Source organism: Tursiops truncatus, chromosome 7, assembly GCF_011762595.2.
Source record: "Tursiops truncatus isolate mTurTru1 chromosome 7, mTurTru1.mat.Y, whole genome shotgun sequence".
NCBI lineage: Eukaryota > Metazoa > Chordata > Mammalia > Artiodactyla > Delphinidae > Tursiops > Tursiops truncatus.
The window spans coordinates 108,126,911-108,148,933 of record NC_047040.1 but is presented as its reverse complement, the minus strand read 5'-3'; the positions used below and the strand labels follow the sequence as shown (position 1 = coordinate 108,148,933).

The 22,023-nt window shown below is 37.4% G+C and overlaps 1 protein-coding gene across 2 annotated transcripts in view; it reads left to right on the top strand.

Annotated features, from left to right (window-relative positions):
• The window catches only part of MAP3K2 (mitogen-activated protein kinase kinase kinase 2), a 98,913-nt gene extending 77,562 nt beyond the window's left edge, over positions 1–21,351 (top strand). For both annotated transcript variants that reach the window (XM_019931864.3, XM_033860305.2), the window contains 3 exons: positions 4,070–4,199; positions 8,664–8,841; positions 12,113–21,351. In XM_019931864.3, coding sequence (XP_019787423.1) covers positions 4,070–4,199; positions 8,664–8,841; positions 12,113–12,338 — 534 coding nt within the window. In that variant the 3' untranslated portion in view covers positions 12,339–21,351. The remainder of the gene's footprint in view (positions 1–4,069; positions 4,200–8,663; positions 8,842–12,112) is intronic.
• The last annotated feature ends 672 nt before the right edge of the window (positions 21,352–22,023 follow it).

Sequence of the window (22,023 nt, the reverse complement as noted above, 5' to 3'; positions counted from 1 at the left end):
TAGGTATAGCTGATTCACTTTGTTATAAAGCAGAAACTAACACACCATTGTAAAGCAATTATACTCCAATAAAGACGTTAAGAAAAAAAAAAGAAAGAGACCAAACTAGTTGTTCTGTTGACAGTCTCATCTCATAGATTTCTCCCCTTGCATCCTCATGGTGGTGTTTAGTTTGTTCGTTTATCCCTATATTTCCTGTAAACTCCAAGTTAGATCTAAAATCTAAATTATATTCAAATTCAGCATTTATTCACATGCATCCTAAATGATGCTGTGCATCCCATTAGGAGACATACAATTTCTGGTTGTTCTACTGGTAGTGATGCTAAGATGGACTGCTTGACTAGGGTGATTGACGTCCTGATTCTTCCATTGTAAAGTTTTGTTTTTTCCTGAAGATGAGAAAGTAATCTGGGCTTACAGCAGTGGCACATAGGAATATCCAGTTCCTTTTCAACCATCCACCTAATGTTTTTAACACAGATTGTTAGTCATTGCCTGAGTAAGTAATTTCATTGGGAGGTGAAAAATGTGATTTGCAAAAAACTCTGTCATTCCTTCTTCATTATGTTTAGTATTTGTAGAGTATATTCTAATACTAATGATTTTCAAGATGGTGGTATATTTACTCACTTAAAAATACATTCATTCTTATAATAGGCAGTATATGTTAGAAAAAGGCTTGATTTATGGGTCTTTAAGGAAATAGCTTATTAGAATTGTATGTAGAATGTACAGGTTGCAGTTTAATCTTGTGGATCAGTATCTCATAGTACAGTTGTCCCTTGGTATCCCCAGGGAGTTGGTTCCAGGACTTCCCACGGCTATCAAAATCCAAAGATGCTCAAGTCCCTTATATAATGGTGCAGTATTTTTTGCATATAAGCTACGCATATCCTCCCATATACTTTGTCATCTCTTAATTACTTATAATAACTAATACACTGTAAATGCTATGTAAATAGTTACAACTACAATGTAAATGCTATGTAAATAGTTGCCAGTGCAGCAAATTCACGTTTCGCTTTTTGGAACCTTCTGGAATTTTTTTTTCCAGATATTTTCAATCAGCAGTTGGTTGAATCCCCAGATGAGAGGCCTGTGAATACAGGCCGATTGTAATGGTCTTAACACATCCTTGGTCTTACAACAACAGCAACAGTAAATTTTACTTTGATTTTTATCTTCATGAATAATTGTTTATAGGGACACCACTGTTATTGATCATTGCTATTTTTTATTTTCAAAGATTATGTTGGCAGTGTAAATTGTTTTTAAAATTTAGTCTACAGCAGTAATCCAAAAGAAGGAGAAAGCTGTGAACCTTTATTTTAGTACTATCTGTGATGGAAAAAGTGGAAATACCAATTCCCCCAGTGGAAGTAAATTATGATGGCATTGTCCAAGACAGTATATATTAAAAATTAAAATTGTGAAGCCCATGTAGCAAAGTTGGAGGAATTACTTAGAGGAAAAGAATATAAAATGCTTTTTAATATTAATGATATTTTAAAAGTATCTGTATTTGGACAAGAACAGAAGAAACTTAGAAAAATGAAAATGTATTATGTTGGGATTGTGATTGACTTTTCTCTTATTCAGATTCCCATTACTGTTTGTGCAACAAATATTTAAATTAAAAATAAGGAAATAACTATGAATAAATGTGAATAGAGACGCAGACTGTTGAAGATAAAATTAATTAAAATGACTCATTGGTTAGAACCAGTTTACATCGCAAATGGAGATATGGGTAATCTTTATATATTTAGCAATCTTAAGACTAAACTAGGACTATTCAGGAAGAGGCGTTAGATCATGTTTCTCATTAGGTTTTGTAAAGGCAGCTGTCTTTTCAAAGTCTAGGTTATCACTCCTTGAATTTGAAAAGCATGTTACTAAATTAATGATAGTTCACTGGCAATCTAAATGAATTATGTGTACGGCAAGCCCATGGCATACATGGGATGGACGTAGATGTTCCTAGACTTACCTGAATCTCCAAGTCTGTAAATGATGCTATATAATTTCTTTCATTAAATTTGATATAATGGACCCCTTTATGCCCTAGATTCAAGCTTTGCCAAAATTGTCATTCCATTCTTCAGTTTTTCCCAACATAATATTCCATTCCTTAGTCTATCTAGAACTACTTTTACACCGGAACCATAACTTTCTTTTATTTCCAATACCTGGCCTAGCAGTTGACTTCTCTCTGTTACTCTTACACACACACACACACACACACACACACACACACAGTTTTTATCTGACACAGCACTTTCCAGCCCATTCCAGTTGTTCACATTGAAGAAGGTAATATTTTCATGTTACACAGCAGTAAACAGACTACACTGATGGAGCTGTTAACACCATGGGCCACTGGCCCAGCTGCCAGAGGGCCCAGAGGATCTGTAAGTCTGACACTCATTTGCAGCCTACAAGTATCTGGGGGCTTATGGTTTGGAAAGCTCAGTTCTAGCTCTGTTATTTTGTGCATTACTGCAAGTAGAGACATAATAAGTTGACTGAAGAACAAGCCACATTGAGTTATAGGTATGACTGGTTGTCTGGGTTCACTCACTGCCTAAGGCTTTCCACACGTGTTTGCAAGTTGGGGTCAGCAGAATTGCATCTTGCTGTCCCTTCAGGGATTGCTCATGAATAGTGGAAACAGCAAGTGGCTAAACCTGTAAAATCCAAGGATCTATTTTTATATGACAAAGCACACAGTTTACCAAGATTCAAGGAAAGACGGGAACATTTGGTTATGTTACCTCTAAAAGATTTTGTCCCTCAGGAAGCATTTTATTTCCATCCTTTAAAGTCGTGATTATTTATCAAATTTGTACATTGGAATCAGCAGGGAAGCTTTTTCAAAATTCAGGTGCCTATGTCTCACCAGATTGATTCCCTATTCTCAGAGATGGCACCTCATCCTGCCTAAAACATGTAAGAAAATTAGAAAGTCCTTTTTAATTTTCTCGTGTTTTGAACTAAAACGGTGAGTATATAAAAGAAAAACTTTAAAATCTCACGTGTGTTCTGATCTTCTAATCATACCCATTCTTTCTCCTGAGAAGTAAATTTGCAGGTATCAATAAAACTGTGTTTTAAAAACAGAGTAAGAACAAAATAAATAAAATTAAAGTAGGACATATATAGAAGAGCAAGTAGGAAAATCAAAAATGTATTCAGGGCAAAAACAATGCAAGATAAAAGTACTGGAGAATTTTAAAAACTACAGTTGCAAGGAACAGGAGATAGAACCAGCATAGTCATAGAAACAAGGGTATCAGTCAAAGAATAGTTTTAAAGCCTTCCTTCCACAATTCTAGTCAGGGAATATAGTAGAGTTTTATGTTAAATTAATGGCATATAATGTCCTTCCTGAGAATTCCTGTGCTGTCCAATTAAAGCCTCCCAGTCATGAACTAGGATTCTCCTAATTAAAATGTCTAGTTTTAAGATAAATAAGTCATGGGAATGTAATATACAGCATAAGGAATATAGTCAATAATACTGTAATAACTTTGTACAGAGATAGATGGTTACCAGACTCATCGTGGTGATCATTTTATAATGCATTTAAATGTCGAATCACTGTGTTATACACCTGAAACTAGCATGACATTGTATGTCAACTAAACTTCAATTAAAAATAAATAAAATAGGACTTCCCTGGTGGCGCAGTGGTTGAGAGTCCACCTGCTGATGCAGGGGACCCGGGTTCGTGCCCCGGTCCAGGAAGATCCCACATGCCGCGGAGCAGCTGAGCCCGTGAGCCATGGCCGCTGAGCCTGCGTGTCCGGAGCCTGTGCTCCTCAACAGGAGAGGCCACAACAGTGAGAGGCCCACATACCGCAAAAAAAAAATAATAATAAAAAAATAAATAAAATATTGTAAAGCAGTTATACTCCAATAAAGATGTTAAAAATAAAATAAAGATCACTTTATTCAGTCGATAAGAATAATAAATACCCATATACACATCTTTAAAAGTAAAGATTTACTAGTAGTTTTCATTTCAAACCATACTATAGTTTTCTTTCGTTTTCTTTTATCCTAGGGTTCAATTAAGGACCAACTAAAAGCATATGGAGCTCTTACTGAGAATGTGACTAGGAAATACACCCGTCAGATTCTGGAGGGAGTCCATTATTTGCACAGTAATATGATTGTTCATAGAGATATAAAAGGTAAGTAATGAGGTATTTTTTAAGTACACAGTTCTTTTAACGAAACATGTGCTGTGGTTAAGAAAGTCAACATTTAATACATGTACCTTTAAAGTACCATGGGAAAACAGTTCCAGCTAGTTGTGTTGTTCAGGTCGCCACAAGAGGAAAGCTCCCCTGTTGGGGCTCACAGAATCAGTAAAGTTCAAATGAGCATGAAAATGAGACATGTTTTCACATATAGCGCACAGGCATTCGGACATAGCGGTTAAGAATAGGGGCTCTGAATTTGACCTGATTCAGATTCAGGCTTTATCCATCACCAGATGTGTGACCTTAGACGAGACAATCTCTCTATGCCTCAGTTCCTCATTTTTAAGGAGGGTGATAATAGTGAACAGCTCGCAGGATTCTTACAAGGATTAAATGAGTTAATGCATATAACATGCTTAAAACCGTTCTTGGTACCTAGAAAGCACTCAAAAGTTAGTTACGGTGATGATGTACTTTATGCTGAGATCATATTTAAAGCTGAGGGATGGACCTCGTTACCTAAGGGAGAGAATGAGAAGAGAGACCACGACTGAGCTTTGATAAACTGAAACTCAGTTAAGCTCACTTTTTAAAACTCAAAAGCTCAACTGTTTTCATGCATCAGTTACATAAGGTAACTGCATAAAGTGAGACAAAATAGTGGTGGAGGTATGTAAGTTTGAGAGTCATAAAACTCTGTACTGCAAAGCACACTGAGAGGCTTCATTCTGTAAAAACCAGGTTGTGACCCGAATATAAAGATCACTTTATTCAATCATTTGACGAGAATAATGAACAAATACACAACACACATTTATAAATAATAAATTGAATTTTTTTTTCATTGGTCTTTCTAAGGGCTCTTATGAGCTACCAGGAATTTACTTCCTTTCTGTGGTATATCACACCCTGAATATGGCCATATTCAGGCTAAAGAGAACATTCCTAACCAGGGTCTGGTCACAGAGTAGGATCTGCTGCACAATGCCTGAGCCAGATCACATGTAAAGAATGGACCTTACTAGTGAGTCTTAGAGGATGACAACATGGCTCATGATCTGAAAGAAATAAGAGCCTGTCTTTCACCTCAGGGTCTGCCCAGCTTAGGCAGACCTCAGCTATCAAGTTCAAAACCCTAAAGCTTAAAGAACCACATAAGGTGGTGACCATTTTGTAATGTATGGAAATATTGAATCACAATGTTGTACACCCTGCAACTAACATAGTGTTATAGGTCAAGTATACTTCAATTAAAAAAAAACACATAGGAAAATGATTTGATTGTGAATTATTCTATTAGGAATAATCTCTATTCAAGCCAGTTTCTCTTTACCCCTGATAATAAGATAAGGTAAAGGAACTGAGGGGAGCTACCCCCCAAGCGGATCCTCCTCTAACCTTGCCAGTAAAATGAGGAGGTTGGAAACAAGCTGATTTAAAAACATTATAGGGGAAATATATTGATAAGAAAAATGTAAGTATAAAATTGGATAAAGCAGTATGATCTCGATTCGTTCTTCTAGGTCGTACTTTAATCTTACAATCTCTACATGATTAACAGTGGTTATTTCCAAGTGGCAGAATGAGTGATGGTTGTTTTTCTCCTGCATACTTTTTACTTTTTATGTAATTCCTAAATTTTTATAATGAGCAGTTTTTAAATGGCGAGGGCAAAGGAAAGCTAGTTGATTACTTTTAAGTTTAGACTCATGAGTTCATAATGAAACCTAGGGTAAGAATTAATTGATCATTGTTGCTAGGGAACCAACTCATTATTTCATAATAGGGTTTCTTTATTGGACCTTTCTTTTATTAACTGTACTGAGGACTAAATAGTGGATGAAAGGAAACTTACCTTTATAAAAATATTTTGGCTAACAAATGAAGCAGGAATGATAGAATAGTACCATTTTACAATGACTAACAGATTAGTAGACATAAGCACTAAACATTAATAGCTGTTAACATCACTTCACACGGACAGTCTATCATTACATACTTCCTATTCATAGACTATATCATTATCTACAAAGCAGTTTTGCCAAAAAAAATTTTTTTTGAACCTGAATCTGATCAAGCCTCTAGATGCAGCTACCAAATTGGAGAATTATAGAGTATATAGAACAGATGAACATGTTAAATGACTCCTTGGGATGGACTCAGCAAAATCTAGACAATAAGAAAGCTATAGGCAGACAGCTTAGACTCTTCATAAACTGCAAAGAAAAAAAAAAAAAGGTTGGAGGGAACTTTAGGAAAAGACTTAAAAGATGTATTAATGATTCTCAATGTAAGGACCTTATTTGGATTCTGATTTTTTAAAGAAAAACAAAAAAACACTGAATGTACATTTAATAATATTAAAGGCGTTACATTCTCTTAGGTGTGATAAGAGTCTTTATCTTTTAAAGATATGGACTGAACTATTGATGGATCGCGATGTCTTTCATTTGATTCAGATAGTGTGAGGGGTTCATATGCGGTTCGGTCCGCTTTTTGTGTATGTTTGAAAACTCTCCTTCATAGCTTACTTTTAACATATCCAAAGTAAGTTTTTAAAAAGTTAGATAACTGTATTGGGAACCTGGCTATACATTTTCTCCTCAGCCCTTTGTATGGATGGCCGTTGGTTCAGCATTGGTGATTACTCCCTGGAGATAGCTCTGTCTGTCTGTGACCTGCCTGGGACTGTTCCTTCCCAGCTGGTAACCAGTAAAAACTGGCTTGTTTCTTGTCCTTCCCCAGGTTAAATATTTTAGACACGGTGGCTTTTTTTGACAGAGTCCTTCTTTAAGAATTGGACAGCGGGAGATGTTAAAAAGGCAGTGCTGTCTTAGAGAATCACTGGTACCATGGCGTACTTAGGCTTATGGCATGCAGAGAATGGATCCTTAACCCTCCCCAGAGAGAGGCTTTGCAAAGCCTTAATTGACTAGACTGGGAAATTTGCTGGGAGAACAGAAAGACAGGTACAGAAGTTCATGGTGGGGATGGACAGTCTGCATTCTCTCCAGTCTATAACACATTTTCTCCACTATTCACTCTCCTTCTTAGAGGCCATTAAAAAAAAAAAAAAAGACAAATAGGGAATCTTTTTTAAAAAGTATAAAATATGATTAAGGTTAGGAAGACTTAAAAATAATTGAGGTAAAAATTTAGAAACTAAAATTAGATAAGCTAATTAAATAAGTTGCTCATTTAAAAACAGTTTATAGAAAAAGCTAAAAATGAGAATAGAAATAATTTACATAAGAAGAAACTAGACTTACAATCCCAGAAAAAAGATTGAGTTTAAAGAATGATAAAGGGGGGAAAATAGAGAATAAAAATAAATGAACCTAGCTCCTAGATCTTGGTTTCTGATACCATTCTTCAGTAAAAGGAGAAATGGCTAATTCTAGAAGTGGTTACAGGGGATACACAAGGTGAGCCTGGAGCGTCTTCTAGTACCAGAATGTAAGACGATACTAAGAAACAAACAAACAATCCAGAAATCAAATCAAGCAAGAACACAATGATTGAGGTATGGCAGAGGGACACAGGAGCCAACAGAGAGAGCTCCCCATGGCCAAAGCTGGAACAGCTTGAGCGAAAAGTCATTGGATTATAACCCAAAGTATAAAATTAATATCCATGTGTTCAGACTGATATAAATGGATGGTTGAATAAATAAATGGGAGAGAAGAGACAAATCTCCCATGCAGAATAATTCCCTTATAGGTAACTACTAAGCCTGTAGCATAACTTCTCACTCCTTTACACATAGTGAACTTCTTCCAAAGAGCTAAGTATGGAAAAGGGGAAAGAGTAACTTTACAGGGGAGGACTCTGCAAACACCACCTCAGCCAGGCTATCAAGGTCAGTTTATAATAAATAAAATTAAAAGTTTATTATAGAAGTAAATGAAATTTTAAAACAGAAACCTCAAAGCTTGCTTAGATTAGATTTAAAATACACTGTACAGAAACTGAGAATGAAGAATGAAAAGATTTTGATTATGAAGGTCCCTTAAGAGGTTCCTGAGGAGATGCTAGGTCCTCAGGGAAATAATCTATAGACATGGGCTTCTTACTTTAGGACAAAGAAATTGGGGCCGAGAGCCTGCTACTGCTTTTCTTCATCCTTCTCTGAACTTCACATTCTTAGCCCTTTCCCCCTTTCTCTTCTTTTTGATCCTCGCCTCCCACTTGCACCAGTCCTTTTCAGTGGGAGAAACTTCTTAGGTCTTGAATCACACAGGTGACTCTAAATATTCAGTGTTCATGTAATAAGTTTTTAATGCACACTGACTGTATGACTGGCATTATGCCAGGTACTGCTCGGAAGGTGAGAGCAGCCTGATTTTGGAGACAGATTGAGGAGTCTGCTAAGTAATTTTCTGCCGTTGTTCTTTTATGTTGTATTCCAAATTGCCAATACAAATAATGAAATGAGGATATTTCTTATTTTAGGCGCAAATATTCTGCGAGATTCAACAGGCAACGTCAAACTAGGAGATTTTGGGGCCAGCAAACGGCTTCAAACCATCTGTCTTTCGGGGACAGGAATGAAGTCTGTCACAGGCACACCATACTGGATGAGCCCTGAAGTGATTAGTGGAGAAGGCTATGGCAGAAAAGCAGATATCTGGTAGGTTTTGATGGGGGATTTGACCGAAAGCACATGCCTTCTTAACATATTTCCACCCAGGATGGAATTTACTGAGGTAAATTTATTTTTTTGTACTTTTGAAATAGGATGTCAGGATTACAAGGATTAATATCATTTTAACTGTGTGTGTTTGAGGCTTAATAAATGACTAAATAAATAGAGCTTTTGAACCTGTCTTCCATTCTTTAGGAAAGATCTCTTTTTTTTTTTTAAACAGAGGACAACTTATTTTTATTATTTATTTTAATTAATTAATGTATTTATTTTTGGCTGCGTTGGATCTTCGTTGCTGTGCGTGGGCTTTCTCTAGCTGTGGCGAGCGGGGGCTACTCTTCATTGTGGTGCACGGGCTTCTCACTCCGGTGGCTTTTCTTGTTGCGAAACACGGGCTCTAGACACATGGGCTTCAGTAGTTGTGGCACACGGGCTCAGTAGTTGTGGTACACGGGCTTAGTTGGTCCACGGCATGTGGGATCTTCCCGGACCAGGGATCGAACCCATGTCCCCTGCATTGGCAGGCGGATTCTTAACCACTGCACCACCAGGGAAGTCCCAGGAAGGATTTCATCTTGAGCAAATTTCAGCATTAGAAAGCTATCTTCATTTTATTTCCCTGAAGAACTTTAAAAATAATTATCTTTATTATTAGTCTTATAATTCAGTTAACCTTTAATTGCTTAATAATTTTAAGTTAGAACATAAAATGGCCATTTCCTACTTTCCACTGAGAAATTTTTTAAAACATTTATTTAATTTATTTATTTTTGGCTGCGTTGGGTCTTTGCTGCTGCGCACAGGCTCTCTAGTTGCAGCGAGTGGGGGCCACTCTTCGCTGAGGTGCGCAGGCTTCTCATCGTGGTGGCCTCTCCCGCTGCAGAGCATGGGCTCTAGGTGCACAGGCCACAGCAGTTGCAGCATTCTGGCTCAGTAGTTGTGGGTCATGGGCTCCAGAGCACAGGCTCACATCTCTGGCACACGGGGCCAGTTGCTCCGAGGCATGTGGGATCTTCCCAGACCAGGGCTTGAACCCATGTCCCCTGCATGTCAGGTAGATTCCCAACCACTGCACCACCGGGGAAGCCCCGATAAATTTTTTTGATAGATATGCATTTTAGGCACCTAAAGACAAAGAATTTCTAGCGTTTGTATTCTTTGTAAGATGAAGACAGAAAACAATTATATTCAATGTCAGGTTAGAGAATTATATAAAGCAAAAATTATAAAATGAATAACATTCTTTGCCTAACAAATTTGAGAGCTTAAATTTTAGTTTATTTTATTTGATATTTATGTTTAAACTACAGGTTTTTGTTTTTTCGTTTAGCTCAAACACAGGCTGTAGTACTTTATTATTTTTTTTAATTTATTTAATTTTGGCTGTGTTGGGTCTTCATTGCTGCACGCAGGCTCTCTCTAGTTGCGGTGAGTGGGGCCTATTCTTTGTTGTGGTACGCTGGCTTCTGATTGCGGTGGCTTCTCGTTGCAGAGCATGGGCTCTCCGCGCATGGGCTTCAGTAGTTGTGGTGTGCGGGCTCAGAAGTTGTGGCACACGGGCTTAGTTGCTCCGCGGCACGTGGGATCTTCCCGGACCGGGGCTTGAACCCGTGTCCCCTGCATCGGCAGGCAGATTCTTAACCACTGCGCCACCAGGGAAGCCCTGCTTACTTTATTTAGCAATGAAATAGTAATAACAGTAATTTAGTTGTAACAAAGCCATCAACAGAGCAATATAAAAACAAAGCCCAAATTGATTATGTCCTTTAAACAGGAAAAACCACCGTTAGTCCAGTGGTTCTCAAACCTATCCACACATTTGAGGAATGGAGGGAAGGAGGAGGATTGGTGCTTAAAAACTAGCTATACCCAAAGCCCATATCTGAACAGTTATATGAGAATCTCTCAAGAGTGGGGCCCAGGCAAAGATTTTTGAAGTATTGTCAGGATTGAGAACTACAAGCCTAAAGTAATAAGCAAAAAAACCATGCCTTCAAAGCAATTCAAAAGAAGACGTTAAAAAAAAAAAGAAATATGATAAATGTCTTTCCCCTTATCCTGGGAAAAGGAGGGTAGCCCCTATTCATTTCCTCATTATTTTTTATTCATTTTTGACTGCCCAGAGTTGAGTTTAACAAACATCAAATATTGGAAGTTATACAAACATTTTACCCAAGTTTACATTCAGAAAGCTCTTTCAAAACAGCACCAGCTTTCAGAAAGAAAAGCACATTTTAAGTTTGCATAGGTGTTTAAACTGTTTGTTGAACTAAGAAGAGTCAATAAAATGCACTAGAAAGTATTTCACTAATAACGGTTGTTATAAAATAATATTCATTTCATGTACCGCAAATTAACTTTTTGGTGCAACAAGAGGAATATTTGAGTGTTTCCCATCTGTTTCTACAACTGTCAGAATTCATTGAAGTCTAGAATCCAAATATAAATTTTTCTTCAAGACTGCATACATAGAATGCTTCCCCTCTAACTGCCCTCTGCCCCCGACAAATCCCTGTTGGGAGGTCCAGTAGTGTCTGCAGGCATATTTATCTTTAAAACAGACTTTCCTCATTTTTCAGGTTTGGGAATGATACCACATCAAGTATGGATATATTTTTCCTTATTTCTTAAGAATACATAAATTCACTTAAAGATGTCTCCTCAAATTCAGAAAACCCCGTTTCTTCAGCCCTTTCTGTCAGGTCTCCGTGTCAGTCGATCTTAATCGCCTCATTCCTGCCCCGAAGCGTTCTTCTCTCAGGTTGTCTTCATGCGCGCCCTCAGTGTCCGCCCGACGCCAGGAGCCGAGGGATTCTCCTCCAGTACCCGTAGGGGGCGCGGGGCCGGGGGCAGGTGTCCCCGCTGTCGGGTGATGGCCGCGCTTCAGGCCGGGCCCACCGAAGCCACGCGCACCTCTGCGTCTTTTTGGCGCTTTGCGGCGGCCCGGGGACCCCGCGGGGCTGCCCGGGTTGTGGCGGCGGGTTGCGGCGGCGGCAGCGCATCGGCAACTCGGAAGTGAGGAGAGGGAGCCGCTGCCGAGGCACGCCCGGCCCCGACCCCGACCCTGGCCCCGACCCCAGAGGCTCCGTGCGGGAGGCCGACCTCAGTTTTTACAGCCTTTTAATGAAACTTTACGTTTGAAACCAAGTCGTACTTAAATGTATATGGACTTCACGTCTGTTTCTCATTTTGTAGTTAGTTAGCTGACTTCATGATGATGTTGTTTGTGTAAGGTCTTTCTTTTATTTCTTCTTAGGAGCGTGGGCTGTACTGTGGTGGAAATGCTAACGGAAAAGCCTCCTTGGGCAGAATTTGAAGCAATGGCTGCCATCTTTAAAATCGCCACTCAGCCGACGAACCCTAAGCTGCCACCCCATGTCTCAGACCATACTCGAGATTTCCTCAAACGGATCTTTGTAGAGGCCAAACTGAGACCTTCCGCTGATGAACTTTTAAGGCACATGTTTGTGCACTATCACTAGCAGCCAGTAACCTCTCCTGTGCCTCTACCCAGCTCCCATCTATTCATTCACCTTCTCTCTGACTGCACTTTTCTTTTTTATAAAAAAGAGAGATGGGGGAGAAAACAAAGACAAGAGGGAAAGTGTTTCTCTTGATTCTTGGTTAAATTTGATTAATAATAATAGTATCCTGAAGTTTTTATATTTAATCTTTTTTTCCCTTACAAGAACTTGAAACTTTTTTTTTTTAAATTTTTATAATGTACTGATGTGGTTCAGAGACATAAAGCACTTTAGTACATAGTCACTCTTTTTAGTACAAAAAGATCATTTGGAATACCTAAAGATTGTAGAGTCTTTCCCTGTGTCACTGACAGACTGGCAGTGATGGGGAGACATGGAAAACAAGGAGAAGAAAATGATGTATAATTTGTAGTTTTTAGTGATAGTATTTAAAATAGATTCTTGTTTGTGGGGTTGAGCCCTAAACTTGAGTTTAGGATGGGTACTCAGCTTAAAGAATATAGGTTCCTTCTTGTATCTGTATTCTTTAGATCCTAACCTCTGTCTACCAAGCTTTTTGCTCAGTAGGACTCTTGATAGCAAATATGAATCTCTAGGAGGTATGTTTGTTAATCCTAACCAGTATAATAAGCAAATACACTATAATAGATCCGTGTTACTGGAATCTATAAACCTTGAGGGATAGCTTTCTGCTTAAAAAAAGAAAAGATATTGTTTTATTTTAAAACAGATATGGGAAGTCAATAAGCAAATCCAAATTAAAAGACAAAAGGAGATTGCTCTAATTAAATGTGTGAGCAGTAGAAGAGACCACATTTGCCGGTCGACAGAAATAATGAAAAGAAGAACTAAGTGTTGTTTAGTGTATTTTAAACTGTGTTCTCTACCCGAGGGGGAAAGTCCCAAAAATCAAGGGGAAGGAGAAATAATCAGAATCATGTATACTATATCTTCCTGTTTCTAGCTCCTGATTCCCCATAGATAACATTGTTTAGGAACTAAGAGTTTAACCTGCAGTATCCATGTGTTAAAAGCTAGTGTCATGATATGAAACCCTTGTTCTTGTTCTTTGGATCACAGACTACTAAAGCACCTCAAAAAACAGTTCGCATGTAAAACAGTGGTTTTCACAGCTGGGGTGAGGATAGTTTTGCTTGGCGTTTGGCAATGACTGGAAACATTTTTGGTTGTCACAACCAGGAGGATGCTAGAGGCATCTAGTGGTTAGAGGCCAGGGATGCTGCTAAACAAACTAAAGTATACAAGAACAGCACGTCCAGCCCCCCAACAAAGAATTATCCTGCCCCAAACGTTAAAAGTGTCGAAGTTGAGAAACCCTGATGTACATACCAGCCCCAGTTATAAATGGAAATGGCCATTTACAAAGCAGGTTCCTTGCAAAAAGTAAGTTTCAGAGAGTGATGTAATGCATAATGAGGGTTTTACAAGAGAAGATACCACTACTTCAAGTCGAGGGTGAAAGGTCTCAACAAAAGCCAGTAACAATCCTTTCCCTTCCAGCTGCATATGGCACCCAAATCAGTAACTTCCATTTTAGACACAAAATGAACTTAAACACGGAGCCTGTTGAACTCAGTCATCTGTGTGTATTCTTTCCTCAAAAGTCAATTCGTAATTGTGGGAAAAGAAAGGCATATTAAAACAAAGTATTAGCTACTTTAGAGGAAGGTTAAAACTGCCAGGTATTTCTAATATAAGAGCAACGACATTAAGCAGAACGAGACAGCTGGGAAACTCCCACTATCTCTAATGGACTTGTGCTACTGAAAAACATGAATGATATCGGTAATCTGGCCACTTGCAATTTTTTTCAACGTATTAAAGCAAATGCTAAGTACTTTATTTTTAAAGGTCTAGAAAATAGTATTCTTGGAGGCCCTAACTGTGATGCCTTTCATGGGATTCATAAGGGACTCAGGTATTTTGTTTTCTGCTAAAAGGTATGCTCGTTTAGGAACTCTTTTAAAATACTTTGTTTCTGAAGTTAAGTAGATCTTGTTTTACTGTATCAAGGTCCTATCTGGCATTCCCTGTAGGAATATTTGAAATTCCATTAGCTAGTCTGAGAAGAAGTCAAAGCACAAATAGAGTTGTTAAAGCTTCTCACATACCCTTATAATGAAAGGAAGCAGCTTGCAAGGAAGAACATGAATTACTGGCCTCCTCCCCCTGGGAAATCAACTGCCAAATCTTGTGCTATAATCATAGTCCCCAAGGATGTGGATCTATTATAATTTCTTTATCTTTTATGAGTGAAGGCATCTCTTCTACTTGAGCAGGATCATGGTATCTGGACCAGTGGGCTTTTCCTTTGTTTCTTTGTATTGTGTGGTTGTGATTTCCTTTTGGCTCATTTTTGGTCTGTCAGGGTAATCAGCAGTGCAGAATATGAGACAGGTGTTCTTTAAAGAGAAATCTTGGGAGACTGTGAAACCCAAAGCAAAATTGTTTGCTTTATTTTCAGTCTCTTTTTCTTTTTGAAATGCTACAGAAAATAAAATCACCTGAAAAGAAACTACTACTTTAACACTGCTGCACAAGACCTTTGTTTTATAAGAAAAATATTACTAGCTATGGAAAAGTATTGTTCTTTATGTAAAGACTTAAGAGTAGACTAATAGTTTACAGAGTTATATAAAAATGTGATGTGAATTTATTTCAGACAAGTTGTAAAGGTACCAAAAACCACAGTAAAAGTTAATATATATAAAAACTACTAGAACAAAAAAGCCTAAAGTGGGGTGAGGTATGAAAGACCAAAATTAAATTTAAAAAAGAAAATTTTCAAAGGAACCACTTCTATCAGGGGCAGTTAAAATAACACTCCAATTTTTTCTTTCTAATAATTGTATGGATCAACAAATGAAATTTGAACTTTTTAAGATGACTCTAAATGTATTTTGTTTTTTAAATGCACAACTGATTCTTCTATACTGTAATGTTTCTTTGCTGAGGCTGGAAAATGACCAGACTGCTAACTTTGTGCCTTTAAAATGCATTCTGCTTTGACAGTGGCAGACTTTTTGGTGCTGGAGAAGATTCACTAGCAGTCTTATATGTGCTTTTCAGGAAATATCTTTCTACTTAGGCCTTGAGAGATTCAAAATGGCATGATTTAGGCTTGGACCAAATATAAGATCTTTTACATTGCAAACAAAGTGTATTGAATAAAAGGGTTGAGAAATATCATAATGACTAATGGAAGTTTTGATGATAATTCTTTAAAATGTATTTAAAAATATACAGACTTCGAAATTTTCAGTATGACTATCTTTAATTTTCCTCATTTACAAAACATGTTTCTAACCTGAAGAATGGTTAAAGACTACTGCCTTAGAAAGTTTTCAAAGGTACAGTCAACCTTACATAATTTATATAAGAGATGGAAATGTTAATGCACAGGCTGAACTATAAAAGAAAAATTAAAACTTATTTCATAGTAAATTGAATTGGCTTTCACTTGAAGGAGTCTTTATCTTATTCCCAGTAGAAGCTACATTAAAAAGAGGAAACGATTTCTTTAGAGTAGCTTTCTTTGCTACTTCAGTTCTTATATATGTCAGGTCTGGTGGGTCGTATTTCTGAGATGGAGTTGTTATAAGATACATGAAATCACTGAGAGAATCAAATCTGAATAGTTTATAGGACAACTAAGCTTGGGTGCAAAAGCCAAGATGTTCGCCAGATGCAAACTCGTTGGCCCACAGCAGAATTCTCGGTCACTGATTTCATTTGGGACCAATAGCATGATATAAAATCACCTGGTGTCAACCAAGTATAGGAATCTATTGATTTTTTTTTTAAATATGGTGAATCCTTTTCATTTGCTTTTTCAGTATTGTGGCTTACTATGGTACTAAATTAACTTAAGGAGGTCACAGTCTAGGAGGAAAAATGGGCAAACAGTTCCTTTTTTTTTTTTTTTTTTTTTTTGTGGTACGTGGGCCTCTCACTGCTGTGGCCTCTTCTGTTGCGGAGCACAGGCTCCGGACGTGCAGGCCCAGCAGCCATGGGTCACGGGCCCAACCGCTTCGCGGCATGCAGGATCCTCCCGGACCGGGGCACGAACCTGTGTCCCCTGCATCGGCAGGCGGACTCCCAACCACTGCGCCACCAGGGGAGCCCCCAATTACTTATTTTTATGGCATATCCTGAATCTGAAAGTTAAGCAATGATGTTTTAAAATGTTATTTCTTATGAAGTGAGGGAAAGCAATTTTGGGTAACCGTTGGCTATTATAAAGTAAAATGTCATTAACAACAGCAATTAAAAGTATCCCCAAATTGGAGGGATCCGTGTAGGTCAAGCAGCCTCTCTCTCAGGACTCCCTCTTACAAAACCCAGCCTCTGCTCAAACAGTTCCAGTGATGGGGGCATTTATTCCATTACAGAGTATTTTTTCCTGCTTTTTCCTTTAAAGAAAAAAATATTTTCTTTTGGTCTAAATTGTTAAAATACCCAAAACATTTGATAGAAATTGAATTCTGTCAACAGTGTTATTTATACTAAGATCAGGAAAATTTCTTGAGATCTTATTGTTTTATATGAAGTTTGGCCTTAGTTACAAATGCACTGTTCATATTTATTTGAATTTTAACATTGGTTAAAATGTCAACGGAAAGCAATTTGTTAATTTTTCGTAGTGCCTTTTTCTCTGTATGCCTTAATTTCGTTTTATATCAATAATAATTCAAGTTACCCACCGAAATGAAGGTTTTTCCAAAATCAGTAGGCTTCAAGAGTTGATTTGGCCTTAGACTGTGTATTGGCCCTTAAACGTTTCTTAATGCCTGCTTCTTCCTCCTACCCTTTTCTACCTCTTTTTTTTTTAATATGTTAGAAGAGAAACATTAGCATTGTTCTGTGATAGACACATTGCAGTTTTACTAGACACAAATTCCTAAGATAAGGATAGAAAGAGGTATTGTAATTCTAAAGAGACATAGTGAATTGTTTTCCCGGTTGATTACTTGATTTTCAATCACACTGGCACTGTCCAAATTCTTTGTATGTCGTGGTTCAGTTATGATTTTCAAAGCAGAACTAGAAAGGTGGTTTTTGTCCTAAAGAGGTCAGTTAAATGGTTTACAGATGTTAAGGCAATGAGACTTAGGGCAATGAGCAAGAAATCCAGGGATAGCAAATTCTAATCCTTACTTTATGACTAACATTTTGACTAAAACTCCACCTTACTTTTCTGTGAAGTGTGTGTGTGTGTGTGTGTGTGTGTGTGTGCGCGTGTGTGTGTGAGAGTGTGTGTGTGTGTGTGTGTGTTTGGAGTTGGTGCAGGGGTGGGAAGGAAGGAAAGGTGTGAATGTCCAGTTAGATTAGTCTCTGTTCTTGGAAGAACAGCTCAAATGTGTGTGACCTACTGATGATGGAATGCCAGCACATTTTCCACAAGTAGCTAGTACAAACGGTTGTTTAATAAAGGTATTTATTGTAAATTTCCAAGCTCTTGGTTGCTAAAAGTAGATAAAAATTGAATTTGTATGTGTGTATAATAGCTTATATATAATTCTTAAGTAGAAAGTAATTGGTTTTGCATAGTTCTTCATGAGCTCTTTGGAATAGAAATTCTGCCAGACATTATCAAAACAAGCTTCCTTAGCTTACCAAGTGTTCAAAAGGAAATTTTACCTCTGTTTTGGTTGGCTGGGGAAGGCGTGCTGTGAAGCCACTGTTCCTACTTCATAGTCGTCTTTAGCTTTGCTTTAACTTCTGCCACAGTCTGGACAGGATGCCATAATAGGTGTGAAAGTATCGGGGCCAACCATCTCTCTGTACTCACCTTTCAGAGCTGTAGATGGTAGTGAGCTCTCAGGGGAGTCTAGAGAACCTTCCCTAGGTTATAGTGAGAGCAGATATGGTTTCATTTCAGAAGGTCAAGGGAGGAGTCGCAGCTATCGTAAAGAAAAGAATAAATTTTACCTGTTGCCTGTATACAGTCTCTTATGTAATTCTTCATATTTTTCATAATTGGGCATTTTAATTGACAGTAATGATATTTTTGTTAACAACAGCAAAGGCATTAAATCAGTGAGTACTATTATTCCCTATGCCTGATGACTTCTTGTTTGTATTTACAATCTGTATTATCAGAATCACATTAAACCAAAGCTTTTATATTCTCTGCACATACAGCCAAAATGATTAGCACTGTTACTTCTGCCCACCTGTAAGCTAATAGTGTAAAAATAATAAAACAGGTACTAGTAGAATTTGTATCTCAATCTATCCTTCAAGTTAAAGACAGGTGCTCAGTGTTTGCATTTAGACATGCAGGAATTTACTTCAACTATTATGGAACTATATAGACATTATGAGCTTGAGTTTGTACACGTGCCAATCTTATTAATGTCACTTAACCATAAACGCATATACATATACCTTGACATATGATGCCTCAGGTTGGTGGCGTACTTTCTTCCTAATGTCTTAACATTTATGAACTTGTGTTTGACTTGAGGGGCATTTCAGGAAAGCTGTGAAGAAAAGTAGGTTATGGACTTTTTGTGCCATAGACACTTTGGAACGTAAGGATGAGTCTGCTCTCCAGCATACATGCAGAATTTGTCCCCAGGTAGGATTTCTGAGTCCCTTAATGCCAGTTGAGAACAGTAAAGTTTGTGACTATACTGAAAAGCACTTTTGTGTTCACTTATTTATGTAAGTAACAATTGGTGACTTTAGCATTAGCATTACTTGGAGGGGAGAGATAAGTAACAAAATTACATCCTAACTCTATTAGATACTTAGGCTCCAAAATGGATTTGTCATGTTCTCATTTTTTGCAAAGACTTTTTTCCACCTGGAATAAGAAGAGAGAACTAGTGGAAACATTTGAGCTGGAAAGGTTTATGGGCCAAAAAAAAAAAAAAAGTGGGCCAAACCCTTGCAATATACCCTGTTCAAGTGAAACTACAGTGTCTAACGATAAGAATACTTTTAAAACAAACAATTGTTTTTAATACAATCTTAATTAGTAAGTAAAAGGTTTACATTTTTTCTATTGCTGTTGGTTTTAAAATTTGCTACCCTGCATTCTGAAACATTGTAAAAGAGTTAATACCAAAAATACTTTTAATGTCTGACATCTCTTACATTTCACATGGTTCTTTTTATTCAAATATCATTGTAAATAAAAGTAAACTTGGATAAATCTGAGAATAAACTTTTAATTGTTGCAAACTATGATTATCAATTTGTAAATTTACCCTTTGACCTAATGTACATTTTTAAATGTAGCCATTAAATTCTCTATATTTAATCCATTAGTTTCTCTCTGTAAACGTTTTTAATCTCAGTTGAATGCTGGGCAGTTTATAATTATGTACAAAGGTGTTCTTTTCCTATCAAGGTTGACTTTTTTGCACATTTTTGGAAATGTTTAATTTGTACACTGATTTACTACTCTGACCAGTAATTGTTGATGGGTGTATGAGCATCATGAATGCGTGCATTGAACTACTGTCTGTGTCTCTATGTTTAAACTTCTTTCAAGATGTAGCCGTCAGTAACTGCACTGCTATTACTGACTTAAATGGACTTTCTTGCTTTTACAAAGTATACATATCTATGGTTCTATCTTTGTTGAAGAACTCAGGAGTTCGACATCACTTTCTGATTTTATATGTATTCTGAAATCCATGACTAAGTGGAAAGTATGCTTGTAACTCTGTGTCAGGGGGTGTGTGTGTGGAGATGTCTTTGTCTGTAGGTACTTGTATATATCCCAGTAATTTCTTATTTTCATTTCTACATTTTTATGAACTTGTTTTATAAGGGTACTGTTTCGTTAGAATAATTAAATATATATAAAGCTTTCTGAGAGATTATTTACTATATGAATATATTTTCAGCTGGCTGATCAAAAATATTTTTTTAGTTTTGTTTTTAACCATTCAAAATGTATTTGTATTTCCACAATTGGATGCAGATTTACTTAGATATCTATCAATTAAAATACTCTTGCAAAGAACAACATTGAATTCTCTCTGAGAATTCTATGAAATGCAAATTAAGAGAAAAAAATAGGTTTTAAGCAGTAGCAAAAACACTGTCCACTAAAACAGTCTTTGAATTCTCAGAACTATGAAAAAATGTGAGAAACTAAATTAATTTGAAGAGATGTCAAAGGTTTTTATATCTCCAGTTGCTGTTGGCCTGGCCTACTGTTGTTTTTGAACATTTCCTTTGTTCTTCCCCAAAGATTTCAACTTTCAGTTTTTTTCTTACTGGGCAAGGTCAGACCTCATTCATAAAACAATATATTGACAAATTCTGATTCTCTGTAATTGACTATAAATTGGTTTAGAAATGTCCAAACATACATTGTGTCTTTATACCGTACTGTGTATTTTAAGTAACTGGCAGAAAAAGAATTGGGAATTAAAGTTCCAATCTGACAATGTTGTTGTGCTTAAGGAAAACCTTGTTTTTAATATGCGGTACCACGTAAAATTACTTACGTTAGGAATAAAGTCCACTGTTGAAGTTGAATGTCACTAAGCTTATTATGTTACAAGGAGCCGACATGATTAGAAAAACCTGCCAGAAGCCAGATCCAGTGTGGTGTGTGCCACATTTCATGCACATTTTGACTTTGTGTTCATTCAAAATTGTGCTTGTAAAAATGTATAAAATTTCTGAGTTTTACAGATTTTATGTACTTGTTTTTTCTTGCTGGTAAATAGCCTTTTTTTTTTTAATCTAATGTGAAAGAAACCATGTTTATATTTTGTTAGTGATCAATGACTTTGTTTATATGGAAATTTGTATATTGTTGGCACCCATCTTTGTTTAGATTTACCGTGCATGAAGGCCTGCAATAATTAGCACAATGAAAATTGCTTTTTCTTACATGTTAGTTCATTTTTTGAAAGATTGTGGTGCAAAGGCTTACTCTAAGTAACCTTCTGGACTATGGAATGAATATAAATGAATGGCACTTTGAGTGTTAATAAAGCTGATATTTATTTCCACTGTGGCTGTTTTGTCCAGATCTGTTCTTGGACACATTGCGCTCACGGTTGTCTTTCCTTTGCCTGAGCTGATCACTTCCTAGGAGACCAGTAATAGACCAACCTAGAAACACTGCAACTAAATCTTCCCAGGATACAAGTTTATAATGTTCTACCCAACATACTCTGGCATATTTCTCTGGACACTTTGATTACCCAAATCAGAGATCAATGGTGATTAAAAACAAAGTCTGTTGTCAGAGGGTAAGGAATGGATGCTCCCACAGTATTGGAGATCATTTGAGTTAATGCCGCATATAGAGCAGCGGTCCCCAACCCCTGGGCCACAGACCGGTACCGGTCCACGGCCTGTTAGAAACTGGGTCGCACAGCAGGAGGTGAGCAGCGGGTGAGCGAGCGAAGCTTCATCGCCCCGTCGCTCCCCGTCGGTCGCATTACCGCCTGAACCATCCCCCCCGCCCCACTCCCCTGTCCGTGGAAAAATTGTCATCCACGAAACCGTTCCCTGGTGCCAAAAAGGTTGGGGAACGCTGCAGAGGGCAACTTAGCTATGCAAGTCAACAGTCTCAATCTTGTATATCCTCTGACACAACAGTTTTGTGTGTAGGAATATGATTGCAGATGCGCTGAAGTAGATCCATAAAAGCCCAAAATTGAGGTTCTACGTTTCCAACAAA